The 17,018-nt window shown below is 42.0% G+C and overlaps 1 protein-coding gene across 5 annotated transcripts in view; it reads left to right on the forward strand.

The window, feature by feature from the left end:
• The window catches only part of LOC130911888 (neural cell adhesion molecule 2-like), a 329,503-nt gene extending 313,533 nt beyond the window's left edge, over positions 1-15,970 (forward strand). For all 5 annotated transcript variants that reach the window (XM_057829526.1, XM_057829524.1, XM_057829525.1 and 2 more), the window contains one exon: positions 13,304-15,970. In XM_057829526.1, the coding sequence (XP_057685509.1) occupies positions 13,304-13,360 (57 nt within the window). In that variant the 3' untranslated portion in view covers positions 13,361-15,970. The remainder of the gene's footprint in view (positions 1-13,303) is intronic.
• The last annotated feature ends 1,048 nt before the right edge of the window (positions 15,971-17,018 follow it).

Genomic DNA, 17,018 nt, shown 5'->3' on the forward strand with positions numbered 1-17,018 from the left:
GATCTGAATGTTTAAATCCAGAACTAAATATTTAATTTAAATCTTAAATTTATATCCTATATCCTAAATGCTAAATCTGGAAACGGTTGGAACTAAATATTTAGCTTTATATACAAATTCACATGACTGGAGACTAGAAGTAACAAAATAAAAGCTAGAGCACACAAAATACTCTACATAGTTTCTCTTAAATAGGTATTTTACCTATATATTGTTATTATGACAATGACTCATGTCCAAGAACCGACTGCCACCGTTGAGTAGGTTTTATTTTTTTTTCAAGCAACGTAAACAGACAGTCTGAGCTGCTCCACCAGCTTTTATTTTGTTACTAACCCTAAGCCTTAGGATATAGGATATAAATTTAAGATTTAAATTAAATATTTAGTTCTGGATTTAAATAATCAACTTCTTTAAAATAAATATATAAGTTGCTAAATAATGTTATAAATGTGCAAAAAAAAAAAAAAAAAAAAGGGACGAAAAATTTCACACCATTTTAAACACTATGTAGCGCTAAATGTGAGAAAATGTTGTCATAATTTTCAACGTGTACTGCTTTACAAACGGCGCCCCATACAGAATATCTAAGTAGAAAAAGTGCACCTACAGACATTTGCAAGCTCAGGGGCCGTTTACATGGTGACTCTCCGAGAATACGAAAAATTTCAAATGTGCATTTATATGGTTTCGTCTCCATTCAGACAATGTCAAAAATTCCACATGAAAACGATGTAGCATTCATGCCAGGCCCTAGGGGGCAGTGCAGATTTACAAGGCGACAGCGAATGATGCACTTCAACCCCACCAAGCTCCTCAGCCCGGAAGATAACACACTCCAAGCAATGGCATTTTTCTTTTGCTCCAAAAGGCACAAAAAATGGAAACATTCAATATATTTAAATTTAAAAATATTATTAAAACAGTCAATTAAAGCCAACGCTCCACTATTTGCTGTTTTTAATGTTTAATAGCACCGCTGCGCACGGCCATGTGATGTGTTACATCATCGAAGCGAAGTGGGTTTCTATTCATATGAATGCGCTGCGACCCCTCGAATCAGATCGTTCCACTTTGGAGGCAGGATTCGTCTTTTTTTTTTTTAAATCAAAATCTCTTTATTTATTTTTTATTTTACTTTTCACAATAGTAGTGCATGGATTTCCAGTTCAAAAAAGAAAAGACAAAATGAGGTGAAAAGTGGGACTGACATCCAACACCCACACAAATAAATACGGATTCGTAAATTTGCATCTTTGCCATCCGTCTTCGCCGACACCATATGCATGCGAGGCCATTCCGCAACTCAGTCATTGCGTCTTCGTGTCACAGAGTCGCCATGTAAAGTGCCCCTTAAACTAACTGTTAGTAAAGTAGTCATGGATTGCACATTTCCAGTAGCAAGCAACTAACAGAACAAAACATTTGTGAACCAATTATGGTCAACGACTCACTGCCGCTCTTCAAAAGACGTGTCACAAAGGAAAACTGAAAACATGTCGTTTTCATCAGCTAGTGACGTTTTGTGGCTCAAGATGCAGCCTAATCTTTTCTATTGAAACCCAAGTGACGTGCTGTGATAGTGGAAAAAGGTTCAAGATTATTCTGGCCATAACACAAAGAGGCGAAATGACAAGAATAAAGGCGAGAGTGTCAGTTTTGGAAATTATAGCTTTATTGACTGCATTCAGCCAAGGGCGTAACTAACTCTGGGTGATAAAACAATAACGATAATTATTGTCATATAATTTTTGTCAACATACTGTAAATAATAATTGATTTAAACTGTAATTACACCACCCGAACACCGGAAAAAATGGCATGCTGATGCAACGTAAACGCTAGCTCTGAGAGGCATGATACTGTGGACAGACTTATTTTTCTGGCTGTTAACGTTTAAAGCAAAGGTTGTCTTGTTTATTTGTAACATTTATGAAACGGAACACCTTCTTTTGTCTATTTTCTTGACATTAGCCACGTTTACATGCTGACTTTTATTCATACCGATTCAAATCATTCCGAATGGAAATTTCACATCAGCTGTTTACATGTCACTTCATCTATTCCGATCCAGCGTTTACATGTGACTGCCTTTATTCCGAAAGGACGTTTGACAACTGCCGTCTGACATGCGCAGATTAATCTAAACAAAGCGTCACGTTGCAAAACATGGAGATCGATCGTCAGATCAGCTGCTGTTTTAACTTTTCGAGTGGAAACAAAACTTCAGAATGATACGCCGTTCATTTAAAAAGTTGTGTGGGTGCGCTGTGCGTGTGCTTGGAAGCCATGTTGCAAGTGACGTTACTTACGTCACCAAGTGACGTCACCACGTCAGTACGGAGCATGCGCAGAAAGAACGCAACCAGACACCATTCCGCTTCCCTGTTTACATGATATAATTTTACTTCTAATCGGTTTGGGAAAAGGAATATTCCACCCCTGTGATTCGGAATGAAATTCCATTCGGTTTGGGCCTGTTCATTCCGAATGAGGTGTTTATATGGAACACATTTATTCGGTTTGAACAAATATTCTGATTGTAATTGGAATATTTGGCTCCATGTAAACGTGGCAAGTGTCAGACACCTTCAGACATCATGCATAAAAGGTTTTAACATGTTGCTGTGTGTAAATTAAAATGAGTTTGTCTTTTTATCGTTATTTATTTTGGGGGATTGCACATCTACCTAAGATTTTGTGCAATATTGTGCATTTGGATTACCTTATGTGTAATGTTATGCGTTTTGTTAACTTTTAATTTTGTGCAATGTTCCTCATATTTCTGAAATGCTTTGTAGCACAGTGCCCTCCATAATTATTAGCACCCCTGAAAAACATGTTTTTTTAGCCTCTAATATACTTTTTTTTTTTAATTCAAATAATATGGGACCTTAATGGAAAATAAGAGAAAAATCCAACCTTCAATACAAGTGCATTCATTCAGTGGGGAAAAAAACCCACGTAAAGAAAAAATTATTTGACATCAAATAATCACCCTATCAATAATCGACATCAATAATCACCAATTAAGCACCCCTGGTGTTAATACTTTGTACAACCCCCTTTTGCCAACAAAACAAGGTCTGGGGACTGAGATGGCCATGGGAGGAGCTTGATTTTGTGTCTGGTGAACCATTTCTGTGTAGATTTGGCCATATGTTTAGGGTCATTGTCTTGCTGAAAGACCCAGTGACGACCCATCTTCAGCTTTCGAGCAAAGGGCAACAGATTTTGATTTAAAATGTCCTGGTATTTCAAAGCATTCATGATGCCATGCACCCTAACAAGGTTCCCAGGGCCTTTGGAAGCAAAACAGCGCCACAGCATCACTGACCCATCCCCATACTTCACAGTGGGTATGAGGTGCTTTTCAGCATGCGCATCTTTCGTGGCACGCCAGACCCACTTAGAGTGTTTGTTGCCAAAAAGCTCAATCTTGATCTCATCTGACCAAAGCAAACGGTCCCAGTTGAAGGCTGGGACCGTGTGCACAGTGGGGAGAACAAGTATTTGATACACTGCCAATGGGTTTTTCACTTTTACTGTTGCACCTCCCGAACAATATTTTATGCCACCAGAGTTAGTCTGGCTTTTGTCATTTCCTTGCCCCGGCTTCGGGGAATGTAAACAAACCAAGAGGCGTGACAGCTACCCGACATGCTAACCTGAACCGAGTGACGTCTCAAAGTCTTATTTTCACTTTTCGTCGTGAAAAATCAAACAAAACTAGCCTGGATCATTTCACACTGTGGTGGGGTCGTTGATTGTCTTCGCCGATCGGCAACCCACCCGGCGGTGAGCAAGTTACAGCTCGTTCCCCTGCTACGGACAGAATAGCTCACCAAGGAAGTAGCTGGAGAGTACCGCCGGACAAACCCGCCGATGTTGGAGGAGCACGTAGCTGCCACATGGTCAACACGAATATGGTGTAAATAATATGCTTTACTACACGACAAAGACGTAAACAGAGAGCGGCGTGCAGTTGTTTTGCAGCTAACATGGCAGGATGAGTCTGAAGTTTTCTACATGTCCGTCCATGATCAAACGTAATTAAATAGTCCTTTATTTAAAGAAATTTGTAATGTTTACTTTGTAATCGCTGTATTCACGGCCATTTTAGACAAAAAGTTTCAATTTTTGATGGGGTTGAAAATTTGACAGAAGAACAGGCACACGAAGAGGGCAATAAGCGTTAAGAGGGGGGTTGCAAAAAGGCTGCTGGTTGTCGGCCAAGTGGCATTTTCGGTGGACAATCAGCCACAAAATGCAAGCCACCTCCGAATTAAAACGTGTGCCATGATCCCAGAATTTGACACAATACAAAATACGATGTTTATTCACTTCCTCGTAAGTCCAATGGTTCCACAGTAGTAGGGCTTGTTTTAGCCAATATCCGCGGTGAACGGGAACCTTTCGAAACCCAAAACGGCTCACACGCCTCTCCCTGGTGCTGCAACAATTTTTTTGCAGCCGTTTGGCTTGTGTTATGCGAAAAATAAACGAAATAATGTGCAAAATCAGCTGAATCCGTTGTCCAGCTGCATGCTCAAAAGAAATGCTGTATTGTGAGATGCTGACCCGGGTGACGTCACATTCACATTCGTCCTAAACCCGAGACTGAACTTGAAAATGTTGAATGACTTTTCATAGCGCGGGATTCAAAAATTGAATATATAAAACGATCGCTTCCACACACATCCAAGCGGTCCATTTCATTCAGGAGCATAAATCACCGTGTGAAATATGAAATAAACATGCTTTTTGGTGTCATACGCACCTTAAATTGTTGGTTCCGCTGATCTCTTCATTAAATCACTGTGACTGCATAACACTCGGGTCCGTGGTGGGCAAAATTAAATCTTGGGAAGGGGATGGTGGTCAGAACAATATCACTATTTTTTAATGCTATTGCAAAAATATACCATATTGTCATTTTTATGCTACCTAAAAATCATTTTAAATAATTATGATGCGATATGATATTGGGGTAGCTTGATGTGGCTGGTTTTGATTATTGAGTCTGTTGCAACCTACCAATCACCCCCATAAATTACATCTATGTACTCAAAGCATTTTTATTACCACTGTTGCATGTAAAGTATTAATAATGATTTGTAATGTATATAATTGTCGTCGACAATATTGTATAGTGCATAAACTATGTTTACAGTATGTACGGCTGGATTATACCTGTTTATGGAAAATAATGTTATACAACATTAGATTGGCCTTTATAGCTGCATCGTTACGACAGCACTGGCAACTATTTGTCAATGGTCGGTCACTGATGATGACTAATCACACAACACCGCCCAGTGGAAGAAAGTTCAGTTGTTTTCAGCGCAAAGTGTTATGGTGGCGAGACTGTGTGACCCAAAAGCACAGCAAAAAGAAGTCAGAAATCCGAAGTCTAAGATGTGTTTTTTAAACAAAGGAAAGTTGGTGAGAAGTGGCGGCTCTGCAGTTTTCTTGAATGTGCTGGAAAGCTGGGTTGGCTCAGTATTGCTGTTGAGAAAAATAAGCACAGATCAGTCGCAAGGTGAGCAAAAGGGTGGCCTGTACTTTTACCATGCGTGGTGAGGTGAAGCTCTGGCGTCAAATGTGCAGACTCTTGTGCCACTCTTATAGTGGCAGGTGGTTGATTTTGGAGTGGAGGCAGGTGTGGTGATTGGTGACAGGTGTGCAGAGCAGAGTCAGTGGGGAGAATGTGAAGGTGATGTGGACTGAGCCGTAACAGTACCCCCCCTCCGAGGGGCGCCTCTTGGCGGCCGACCAGGGCATCAGGGTTGGCCTCGTAGAATTCCCGAAGGAGAGAGGGACACATGATGAGCCGCTTTGAGATCCAGCAACGTTCCTCCGGGCCGTAACCCTCCCAGTCCGCCAGGTACTGAAAGCCGCGACCATGGCGACGGACCTTCCATTGGGGATGCCCATCAACCAACTGAGGCGGCGGAGGAGCTGGGGCAGCGGGCATGAGAGGGCTCGAAGAGACAGGCTTGATCTTAGAGATGTGGAACACCGGATACACGTGCTTCATGGCAGCAGGGAGTTTGAGGCGAACAGCGGTGGTACTCAGAACACTGTCATTTGTGAAGGGACCGACATACCTTGGAGCTAACTTCTTTGATGACACTTGTAGCGGCAGGTCGGCGGAGGAGAGGTAGACCTCTTGTCTGGTCCGGTATACTGGGGCAGTGGTACGGCGACGGTTGGCCCCACGGCAGGAGCGCACGTTGGCACGTAGTAGGGCGGAGCGGACCTCCCCCCACACCCGTTGGCAACGGCGAAGATGGGCCTGGACAGAGGGGACAGAGGCTTCGGACTCCTGGACTGAGAACAAAGGGGGTTGGTATCCCAGAGAAGCCTCGAATGGAGACCTGCCAGTGGCGGAAAAGGTCAGGGCATTGAGCGAATATTCCACCCATGGCAGATCCTTGCTCCAGGAGGTTGGGTGAAGAGCAGACACACAGCGGAGGGCTGACTCAAGGCTCTGGTTCGTGCGTTCAGCCTGTCCGTTAGTTTGAGAGTGATACCTAGAGGAAAGGCTAACGGTGGCACCAATACCTTTACAGAAGGCAGAAGGTTTTGACAGTGCCACCAGATGCACCGCCTTTGAAAATCGATCCACCACAGTGAGAACGACGGTATTGCCCTGGGAAGAAGCAAAACCTGAAACAAAGTCCACAGCAATGTGAGACCAAGGGCGATTGGGCGCCGGAAGAGGACACAGAAGCCCAGCTGGCTCTGGAGCAGGTGTCGCAGGCAGCGAGGAACTCCCGGACATCCGCCCTCATGGTCGGCCACCAAAACCTCCGGCTCAGGAACGTGAGGGTACGTTGCTATCCAGGATGGCAGGCAAACAGACTGGAATGGCCCCACAGAAGCACCCGGGATCGCACTGAGTCAGGTACGAAGAGCCGGTTGGGGGAACAGTTGCCAGGGCCGGGCTCAGCCTGTTGGGCCCGTTCGACCTCGGCTTCTATGTCCAGGGTCACCACTCCTACGATCCGGGAAGCAGGAATGATGGGTGTTGGTTTGGCAGAGGACTCCTCGGGTGCATGGAGTCGTGACAGGGCATAAGCCTTGGTATTGCTGGAACCAGGTTGGTAGGTAAGCGTGTAATTGAACCTGTCCAGGAACTGTGCCGACCGTGCCTGGCAGGAGCTGAGGCGTTGGCAGCCCGGATTAAGGTCAGATTCCGGTGATCTGACCAGACGACAATGGGTTCCTTGGCGCCCTCTAGCCAGTAGTGCCACTCTTCGAAAGCCGCTACCACAGCAAGCAGCTCCCTGTTACCGATGTCATAATTCACCTCCGCCGGCTGTAACCCGCTGGAGATGAAGGCACAGGGGTGTAGCTTCTGGTCCTCCACGGAACGTTGGGACAAGACAGCCCCAATACCTATGTCCGAAGCGTCGACCTCCACTATAAATGGCCTAGAGGGGTTAGGATGGAGAAGGACCGGGGCAGTAGTGAAATGTTTCTTGAGGACCGCAAAGGCGGCATCGGCTGCCGGCGACCAGACATAGGGATGTAGAGTGGAGGTGAGTTGAGTGAGGGGCATGGCTAAGCGGCAATAGTTCTAAATGAAACGGCGATAACAATTTGCAAAGCCTAGGAGCCCCTGGAGCTGTTTGCGGGTAGTCGGTCTGGGCCAGTCAAGGATGGCTTTAACCTTGCGGGGGTCAGGACAGATGCAGCCGTCCACCACAATATGACCGAGGAATTCGACAGAGCGAGAGTGAAAGACGCACTTCTCAGCCTTGATAAATAGCCTATTCTCCAAAACGCGCTGGATTACCAAGCGGATGTGTTGGGCATGCTCCTCAAGGCTACAGGAGAATACCAGGATGTCGTCCAGGTAAAGGACTACAAAAACATCTAACATGTCCCTGAGTATGTCATTCATGAGTGCCTGGAAGACAGCAGGGGCACTGGTGAGGCCAAACGGCATAACATGGTACTCGTAGTGTCCACGCGGGGTTTTGAAAGCCATTTTCCACTTGTCCCCTTCCCGGATACGGACAAGGTGATATGCATTCCGGAGGTCCAGCTTGATAAAGACTGTAGCACCGATGAGGGGTTCAAAATTTGAGCTCATGAGGGGGAGCGGATACTTATTTTTGATAGCGATGCTGTTGAGCTGTCTGTAATCAATGCATGGTCTCAGGTCTCTGCCCTTCTTCTTGATGAAAAAGAAGCCGGCAGCCACCGGAGATGTTGACGGGCATATGAGACCTTCAGCCAGGCACTCATTTATGTAACTGTCCATCGCCACCTTCTCGGGGGGGGGATTGTAGAGGCGACTGGCTGGAAGTTCAGCTCCAGGACGGAGCTCAATGGCCCAGTCGTAAGGTTTGTGCGGAGGAAGGCTACAAGCGCGCTCCTTACTGAAAGCCTCTCCCAGGTCGTGGTACACAACAGTTGTGCAGACCGATCTCTTATAGTGGCAGGTGGTTGATTGTGGAGTGGAGGCAGGTGTGGTGATTGGTGACAGGTATGCAGAGCAGAGTCAGTAGGGAGAATGTGAAGGTGATGAGGACTGAGCCGTAACACGAAGCACCTTAACTATTCATTTCACATTACCACGATAATTGCAGATTTAATTTCCTGCGAAATTGTGACTTAGCTCGTAAAGCAGGTCTGTAAATGCTACTGTATGTCATTGATTGGTGAATAAGGACACAACGTCAAAGAAATTTCAGTGCGTTGAAAGATGGAAAAGTACAATACAACTTAAAGGCCATTTACCAAGCTCATTTAAAAACACTTACTCAGTGAAATTGGTATGAGATAAAGAGTATTTAACTTCATTAAATATCTTAGGGATGAACCAGAAATGAAATTATGGCCTTAAAAATATTCCTCTGGGTGAATGGGCACAACAATCCCATAGATGCACGGTGCAGTATTTGAAGGAAGGCATTAATAGCCTAATGTTTCAATTCTTTTCCACTTCATTTGTGTATAATGGACACTAACATCAATATTATCTATACAGAGAAGTACGTTAGCATTTAAATCCAACAAAGATTGACTTAAGTGAGAGACATAAATACACTTCTGATTCCTATATGCATCACCAATGAATGAATGTGGGCAAAACATGAGCAAAAGAGCCATACCTAAGTCTGTGAGTCCAATCTGGGTTTGCATGAGCTAATGAAACATGAAATTGCTTCCACCGCGTGGGAACTTTAACATCCTCCAATCAAGTACAGAGGAACTCCCTTAGGCCGGTTAGCAATTGTGCTTATTAGCCTTTTTCCACTCCTATAATGTTACTTTTCTTGCTTTGTGAAAATTCATGCCATATAATTAGTTTAAATGTGTTATTTAATGTACGATAAAACACCGGCCATTTCAGTAGGAACATTTGATAACACTTTACAATAAGGGTCCCATTAGTAAGGGTCCCATTAGTTAATGCATTTTTAGACAATAACCCATGTTTAAGTAACATGACAATAATTAATATAATTACTTATCTAACATTTATTAATATATAAATTTACATGAGTTAATGCATTAGTTAATGCATAACCAGACAGTAACTAATAGTTTGGTAAAATTTAAAATATATATTGGCCGATATAGGTTTAGGGTTTAGGGTTTGTTAACTTAAGCATTTATAATTTCGTGGGGACACACGTGTGTTACACTTCACAGTAAGGGTCCAAAGAGCATTCAGTCATGGTTAAAAAAGGTTAAGGGGGGGACTTAAGCATTTATAATTTCTTAGCTAAGGGACACATGTGCTACACTTTACAACAAGGGTTAAAAAAAAAAAACATTCAGTAATGGTTAATTAAGGTTAAATAATACTTATGAGGTACGTTGACATGAAATAATACCATACTTAAGGTTAGGTTAGCAGCACCCAAGGACCCACAGATCAAGGGTTAGGGGTTTAGGGTTAGGGTTTGCTAACTTATGCATTTATAATTTCGTAGTTAAGGGACACATGTGCTACACTTTACAATAAGGGTCCAAAAAGCGTTCAGTAATGGTTAATAAAGGTTAAGAGGGGGGAACTTAAGCATTTATAATTTCTAAGGGATATGTGTGCTACACTTTACAATAAGGGTCCAAAAAACATTCAGTAATGGTTAATTAAGGTTAAGTTATACTTATGAGGTACGTTCACGTGAAATAATACCATACTTAAGGTTAGGTTATGGTATATAAGATATATAATACATTACTTAACATTAATTTAACATATACATTAGTGCATTAATAAATAGTTATTAATGTATACTGGTACTAGTATCAGTATTGACTAATAAGTAATTATGTTATTTTAAAATGAGAAACACTGCTCTGTGAGTCCGTGGGTGCTGCTAACCTAACCTTAAAGAGCATATGACACCAGAAAAAAAGTCTTAAATGGCATTATTATGTAAATTAGAATCATATTTTGAGACGATTCGACTATATACAACAATTTAGCAAAGCGCAGATGACGAGAAATTAGTCTTTTAATCTGCCGGTTAGCCACGCCTACCATTATAGGGCTTTAGCGTCCCCAACAGGTGGATGACGTCAGCGGTAGACTAGGCTCATCGGTTTTACTATTCAGCCCATTGAGGGGGAATTGTTCAGAACGAGGAAAACGCGACGAAGAGAGCTGCAAAATGTCATTGTTTCAGTCTCTCTACTCCCAATATTTTTACAGGATATTCTTTTTATCCAAGTATTTTCCCCCAATAGCTATATAAATGGCTTGAGAAGGACCAGTCAGCCCGTCGAGGGGGAACTATTCACAATGAGGAAAACGCGACGAAGAGAGCGGCAAAATGTCATTGTTTCTGTCTCTTTACTTCAATATTTTTACAGGATATTCTTTTTACCCAAGTACTTTCCCCAATTGCTAAATAAATGGCATGGTCATGACAAATAACAATCTTGTGCTAAATGGAATATAAAACAATAAAAATCCATTTATTCAAGACGAAATGGCAAAATTACTCCATAATGGTCAAAACAGTCGACTTCACCTTTACTGTCACACCTCCCGAACGATATTTTATGACACCTAAATCGGACATATGTAATTTCCCTTCCCCGGCTTCGGAGAATGTAAACAGACCAGAAGCAGTGACAGCTAGCCGACATGCTAACCCGAACCGAGGGATGTTTCAAAGTCTTCGAAGTGGAAAATCACACATAACTAGCCTGGATTCTTTGACATGACGACCCGGTTGTCGAGTTTCTTTGCGGATCGGCAAACCGCCCGGCGGAGAGCAATTTACAGTTCGTTCCCTGGAGGAGGGTGGCTGGAGTTGTTGTGTAGCTAACGCGCTAACAGCTCACTGCTAATGAGCATGAGGATAGCTTTTTACATGCCTATCAATGATCAAACGTAAGTAGTCCTTTATTTAAAGGAATTTTATAGTGTTTACTTTGTAATCACTGTATTCGTATTTGACATAATACAAAACAAGATGTTTACTCACTTCCTTGTAAGTCCAATGGTCCCACAGTAAATATCCACGGTGAATGGGAACCTTTTGAAACTCCAAAAAGGCGCATACGCCTCTCCCGCATACAGAATGATTTTTCTGCTGGCGTGATGCAAAAAATAAAAGTATTAATCCGCAAAATCAGCTGAATCCTTCGTCCTCATACACAACAGTACACTGTATAGTGAAGAGAACGTCTTCTACCGTACACGTCACAGCGCCCTCCTCCTCAATGCAAGACCGAAGCCGGAAGTCACTCATTTTCATGGCGCGGGATTCAAAAAACTAAATAAATATAGCGATCGCTTCCACACACATCCAAGCGGTCCATATCATTCAGGGGCATAAAATACCGCGTGTATTATGAAATAAACATGCTTTTTCGTGTCACAGGCACTTTAAGTATGGTATTATTTCACGTGAACGTACCTCATAAGTATTACTTAACCTTAATTTACCATTACTGAATGTTTTTTGGACCCTTGTTGTAAAGTGTAGCACATGTGTCCCTTAACTAAGAAATTATAAATGCTTAAGCCCCCCCCCCTTAACCTTTTTTAACCATTACTGAATGCTTTTTGGACCCTTACTGTGAAGTGTAACACACGTGCTTAAGCACCCCCCCCGCCCTTAACCTAACCCTAGCACATGTGTCCCTTAGCTAAGAAATAATAAATGCAAAGTTAACAAACCCTAAACCCTATATAGGCCCATATATGTTTTTAATTTTACCAAACCATTAGTTACTATCTGGATATGCATTAACTAATGCATTAGCTAATGCCTTCACTCATGTTAATTAATAGATTCATAAACGTTAGATAAGCAATTATATTAATTATTGTAATGTTACTTAAACATTAGTTATTGTCTAAAAATGCTTTAACTAATGTTAATTAAGGGACCCTTATTGTAAAGTGTTACCGAACATTTTAATGACATTCAGTATTTATATTTGTTTTGGTGGTTAAAATTTATTTATTATTATGTTGTGGTTGAAACTGTTGTGGAACTGTAATACACTATACATCAAGGTTATTAAAGTATTGCAGTAAGTCGTTATATTGAGTAATAATCGTGGGTGGAACAACGAAACTGAGCTGATATGTAACTGATTGTGTAAATTTGCACATAATATTGTATTTAACCAATGGAAGTCCCTGGATTCCAAATTAAATTGTGTCAGACTCTGTAGAATCAATATCCAATTGTATCATCATGAAATTGGTGATTCACACCGCTGTAATATTTCAGTGCATCTCAGTTCTCAATTCCCGACTCTTGACTTCCTGGCACAATACTGTAACCAAAGTATTACAAACAAAATTGTATGATACAGTGAGAAGGCTTTAAGTTCTTTGAACAAGAACTTGAAATAGCACCTGAACAGTCCCACAGTTTTGACTGAATAATATAAATTTTCTAGGCAATAAAGCAAATATTTGATGAAAGTGGTAATTTTGTGAACTCCTAGAGTGGAGAATAAAATCACAGGATTGAGCAAGGAGCCAAAACCCGTCACTGCTGATTTTACATTTTCTATTATTTATAGTTTTATGTGATGATTCACAGCCCAGTTGAGTTCTGTCTGTCTAAAGGGAAGAATGTGAACATGTCTAATGATTCCATTACTGCTACATTCGCATTTCAATCAAACAAGCTTTCTCATGGCCATTTGCCACCGCTTCCCTTCTGTAATTCCATCTAGCTATGTGTGTCACTAACATCCTCCGTGCCTGCTTCAATCATTTCCGTCTTCCCACAACACTCTTGGCTGTACAGTTGTTATAATCCCCAACTGCCTCTCACCTGCCCGCTGTGCTCTCACATTGTAGGAAACTGCCGCTGAAGGAAGAAAATGGCAAAGAGTCTCTCAAGCCGCATACGATTGAAATCAAATTGCACGGTGACCACAGCATCCACGCCAAGCCGGAAGACAGCAAAGCATAAAAGGGGGCGCCCCTCTCTTACCCACAAGAACATTCGGATGATGAGACCAAACCCCAGAGAATCTACAGCACTGGAACATGGGTGGAGAGAAATATGTGCGCCCAAATGAGAGGCATGTGTAAATAGAAATTCTAGATTGAAGCGTGGGTGCTGACATGACATCAGTGAAAAATGATTGTATATTTTGTTTTATTGTGTCCGGTTATGATTCACATGACACTTTTGGGGGGACTCCCCACACTCAAGCCCCATCCCACAAGGATGTGTCATATCAAAATAATTCACAGCTCAGCCATAGCCCCCGCTGACCTCTCACCGTCACACTTGTGGGCGATTCTTGCAACAGAAGCAAACAGTACTAACAAACACACGCATCCCAGCTTCCCGATGATGTCATTCTTTGTTTGCCTGTCGTTAGCCGGGCTAGGTTAAGCTTATCAGCCTCGGTAAGAAATGTTATTTTCGTCAGAAAAATAGTCCATAAAAGGAGTATATAATCGTTTTATTCTATGTTGCCAGAGATTTTAAAAAAATCTAAATGACAAAAAAAGGAGAAAAAAAGATCAAGTGTATGTGGGTAGAGTTCATTGTTTTAAAAAGCCTTTTAAGTTTTGACAAGAAATATTGCTGCCACTCTTGCCATCTCTCATCATTCAACTGGATATTTTTTGTTTTGTTTTTGTCGCTCCTCTCCGGTGAGCTTCACTCGTGATTGTTTTTGATCCGTCAAAGCAGTTGGTTGGAAGAACTGAAAAGCACGGAACCAAGGAATCAAGACCCAAGTCTACGTTTACTTTGATGTCTTTGCGCTCTCTGCCTCTGATGTCTGCTCAAAGTCTTTTTCCTTCATCAGTCTGTTCACTGACATTGTCACGTGTTGTACATAGGTGGGAAAAAATATTTTGCAAAGCTTTTATGTAAATACACCTTAAAAGGATGTGACTTTTTCAAAAGGCGGTTTCCTCTTTTGCCATGTTGTATTTGGTCCAAAGCTTGGTGCTTGTATAACTTGATGGTCTAGTCAATTTGCGGCTTAAAGTGATTGCAGGAATGGAGGGAGTAATTACACCTGTTACCTTCTGTAGTATCAGTACACACATCTGGATCACATCTGTATTGCTATTTTGTCATCGAATGTGTCTGACGGCTGAATGTTTTTTGCACTGCAGTGGACTGTGAAAAATGTAGAAAACGCTGAACAGAAAGTAAGTAAAAATGCAGGCCAATGTGATGACTACAATTGCTGATACACAAGGTGTGTCAGAAAAGAAAAGTCTCAGTGGTGCCTTGAGATCCGAGTGACTCAACTTCCTTTTTTTTTTTTTTTCTTGAGACACAAGCCATCATTCGACTGACTCCATTTCATTCCTTTGATTTGTAGAAGGAGACTTCACTCAACAATTGAATAACAATTCTTCCAAAAAAACAAACTCAAGCTGTATACTGCTCTCAATTGTCTAGTTTTTTGTTAAATGAAACATAAAACCGGGAAAATACACTGTCAAAAGCATCTCAAAGCGCCACTGTTTTTCAAATCCAAACTACAAGTTTACCTCTTGGAATTATTGCCCCGGGAGTCGCATTTGCTTCCCCATCTGTCTTTGCCATGCCTTCTCACACAACTGAAATCATATTGTGTGTTTGGGAAGGTTCCTCCAGCATGACCATGGTTTTCTTAGCCAGGAAGTGACATTTGCTCAGGGCATTGTAAGCAGGTGCATTATCATTCAAAAGGAACCTCAAGTCATCAAACTCAAAACTCCCTCCATGCTGGTTGATCATATCACCCATGTTTGATTAGAAAACATGTAGTTTGGATTCGAAACATAGGACTTTTCTGACATATCGCTTAAAACCCCAAGTAATTTCTTGTCCGGTGTGTTCTGTGTGTGAAGGAGCAGATGAATAAACTCCATGCACTAGGTTGCATGTCTATCCTTGGATGCATCTGCATGTCCAAAATAGCATTCCCAATTTAAAAAAGATTTGGCGACTTGATTTGACTTTGTCTATTTGATTTTGTTTTTTGTTTTTTCTTAATGCAGCATTTTAATGTGATAATGACCTCCCTCGAATGTGAGTCGCTGATTATGCACATGTGGTCAGTGATACTAATCCCCAGGCCGCCACTCGCCACCTCTCAGACTGTTTTTTATGTCGGAATGTTGTTTCCCCACAGCAAGCCCATGCACCTACATCATAAGGATGGTTCCGCCAAGTGGTTCCATTGCCTACCTTCATGCGAGTGCACAGTGCCTGGGTGGCATTACGATTTGTACATGTTCTTTTGTATTTGACGTCGAAACCTACTCTCCTTCATTCTTTCTGTGTCCAATTCACCATGTCCTCTTTTGTAGGGGGTTAAAATGGGTGTGTGTGACCTCAGTGTACAGTGCGTGTCTTCTTTGTTCCCAAATCCCTTGCACCCATTTGGACCTTCCCTGCTGAGTGTGCTTTGAGCAGGAAGTGGGAATATTGATGTCTCTCTGTATGTACCTGTGCAACACTTGTGACTCCTGTCATTTGCCGCTGTAAATAAACATGTCCTAGTAGAAGAGACTATGTTTCAAGATGTGATTCACTCTCAGGTATGTCAAGAACACACCGTATTCTTCTCTTATGCGAGACGTTGAAAGCACACTCCTCCACAAACACATACTTTTTTTTTTCAGTTCAATAGGTATTAGCACGTTTTTTTTTCCTCAGAAGGGCACAAAGCTATTTTCAACAAGGTCATACCTAAGCCACCATTATTTCTAACAGAGGCTGTGATGCATCTAAATCGAACATCGCCTCTCAGGTGATAGATCCTAGAGAAGCGTTCGAGCAAGGTAGAGTGGAGATATTCGACTGTGTTTTAATGGAGTTCGTTGTGTGGTATGAAGACAACTTTGTCTTTATTCAACAAGTTGATTTTTTTAATGCATAACTTAACGGAAGGCAGCACGGTAATTAAGTGGTTGGTATGTCCGCTTTACAGTTCTGTGATCCAGGTTTCAGTCGGGGCCTCCCACCTTGGATGATCTCCCTGTGCCTGCATGAGTTTTTCTCAGGGTACTCCAGCTTCCTCCCACATCCCAAAACATGCATGGTTGGCTGTTCAACACTCTAAATTTTCCGTACCGTAGGGAAGACTGTGTGTGTGAAAGGCTGTTTGACTGTATGTGGCATGCAATTGGTTGGCAATCAGTTCAGGACGTAACCAACCTTCTGCCCATAATTAACTGGTATACGCTTTAGTACCCATGCAAACCTTGTGAGGTTAAGTGGCACGGAAGATGAATGAATTTATTTATTTATTTGTAAATGTTGTTACCAAAAAAGACAGGTGATATTTGCGCCACCTCAAGATTATTAGTTGAGCTTTGCAGCAGTACTGTAACAATTTACAGAAGCTTTTGTTGTTGTTTTTTTAAGTTGACCTATATTGTACTCTGCAATGGCGCACCGCAAGCAACACGTCACTTTTGCTCATTAATATTCATGACGTTAGCGATTGTTGATAGGCGGGTCAACCTCCCATTTTTCCCTGATAGCAAATGTAGAAATACTGTACAAACGAGATGTTTACTGAACTAAACCTACCAATTCTGTCGGAAA

The sequence above is a fragment of the Corythoichthys intestinalis genome, chromosome 2 (genome assembly GCF_030265065.1).
Source record: "Corythoichthys intestinalis isolate RoL2023-P3 chromosome 2, ASM3026506v1, whole genome shotgun sequence".
Taxonomy (NCBI): Eukaryota; Metazoa; Chordata; class Actinopteri; order Syngnathiformes; family Syngnathidae; genus Corythoichthys; species Corythoichthys intestinalis.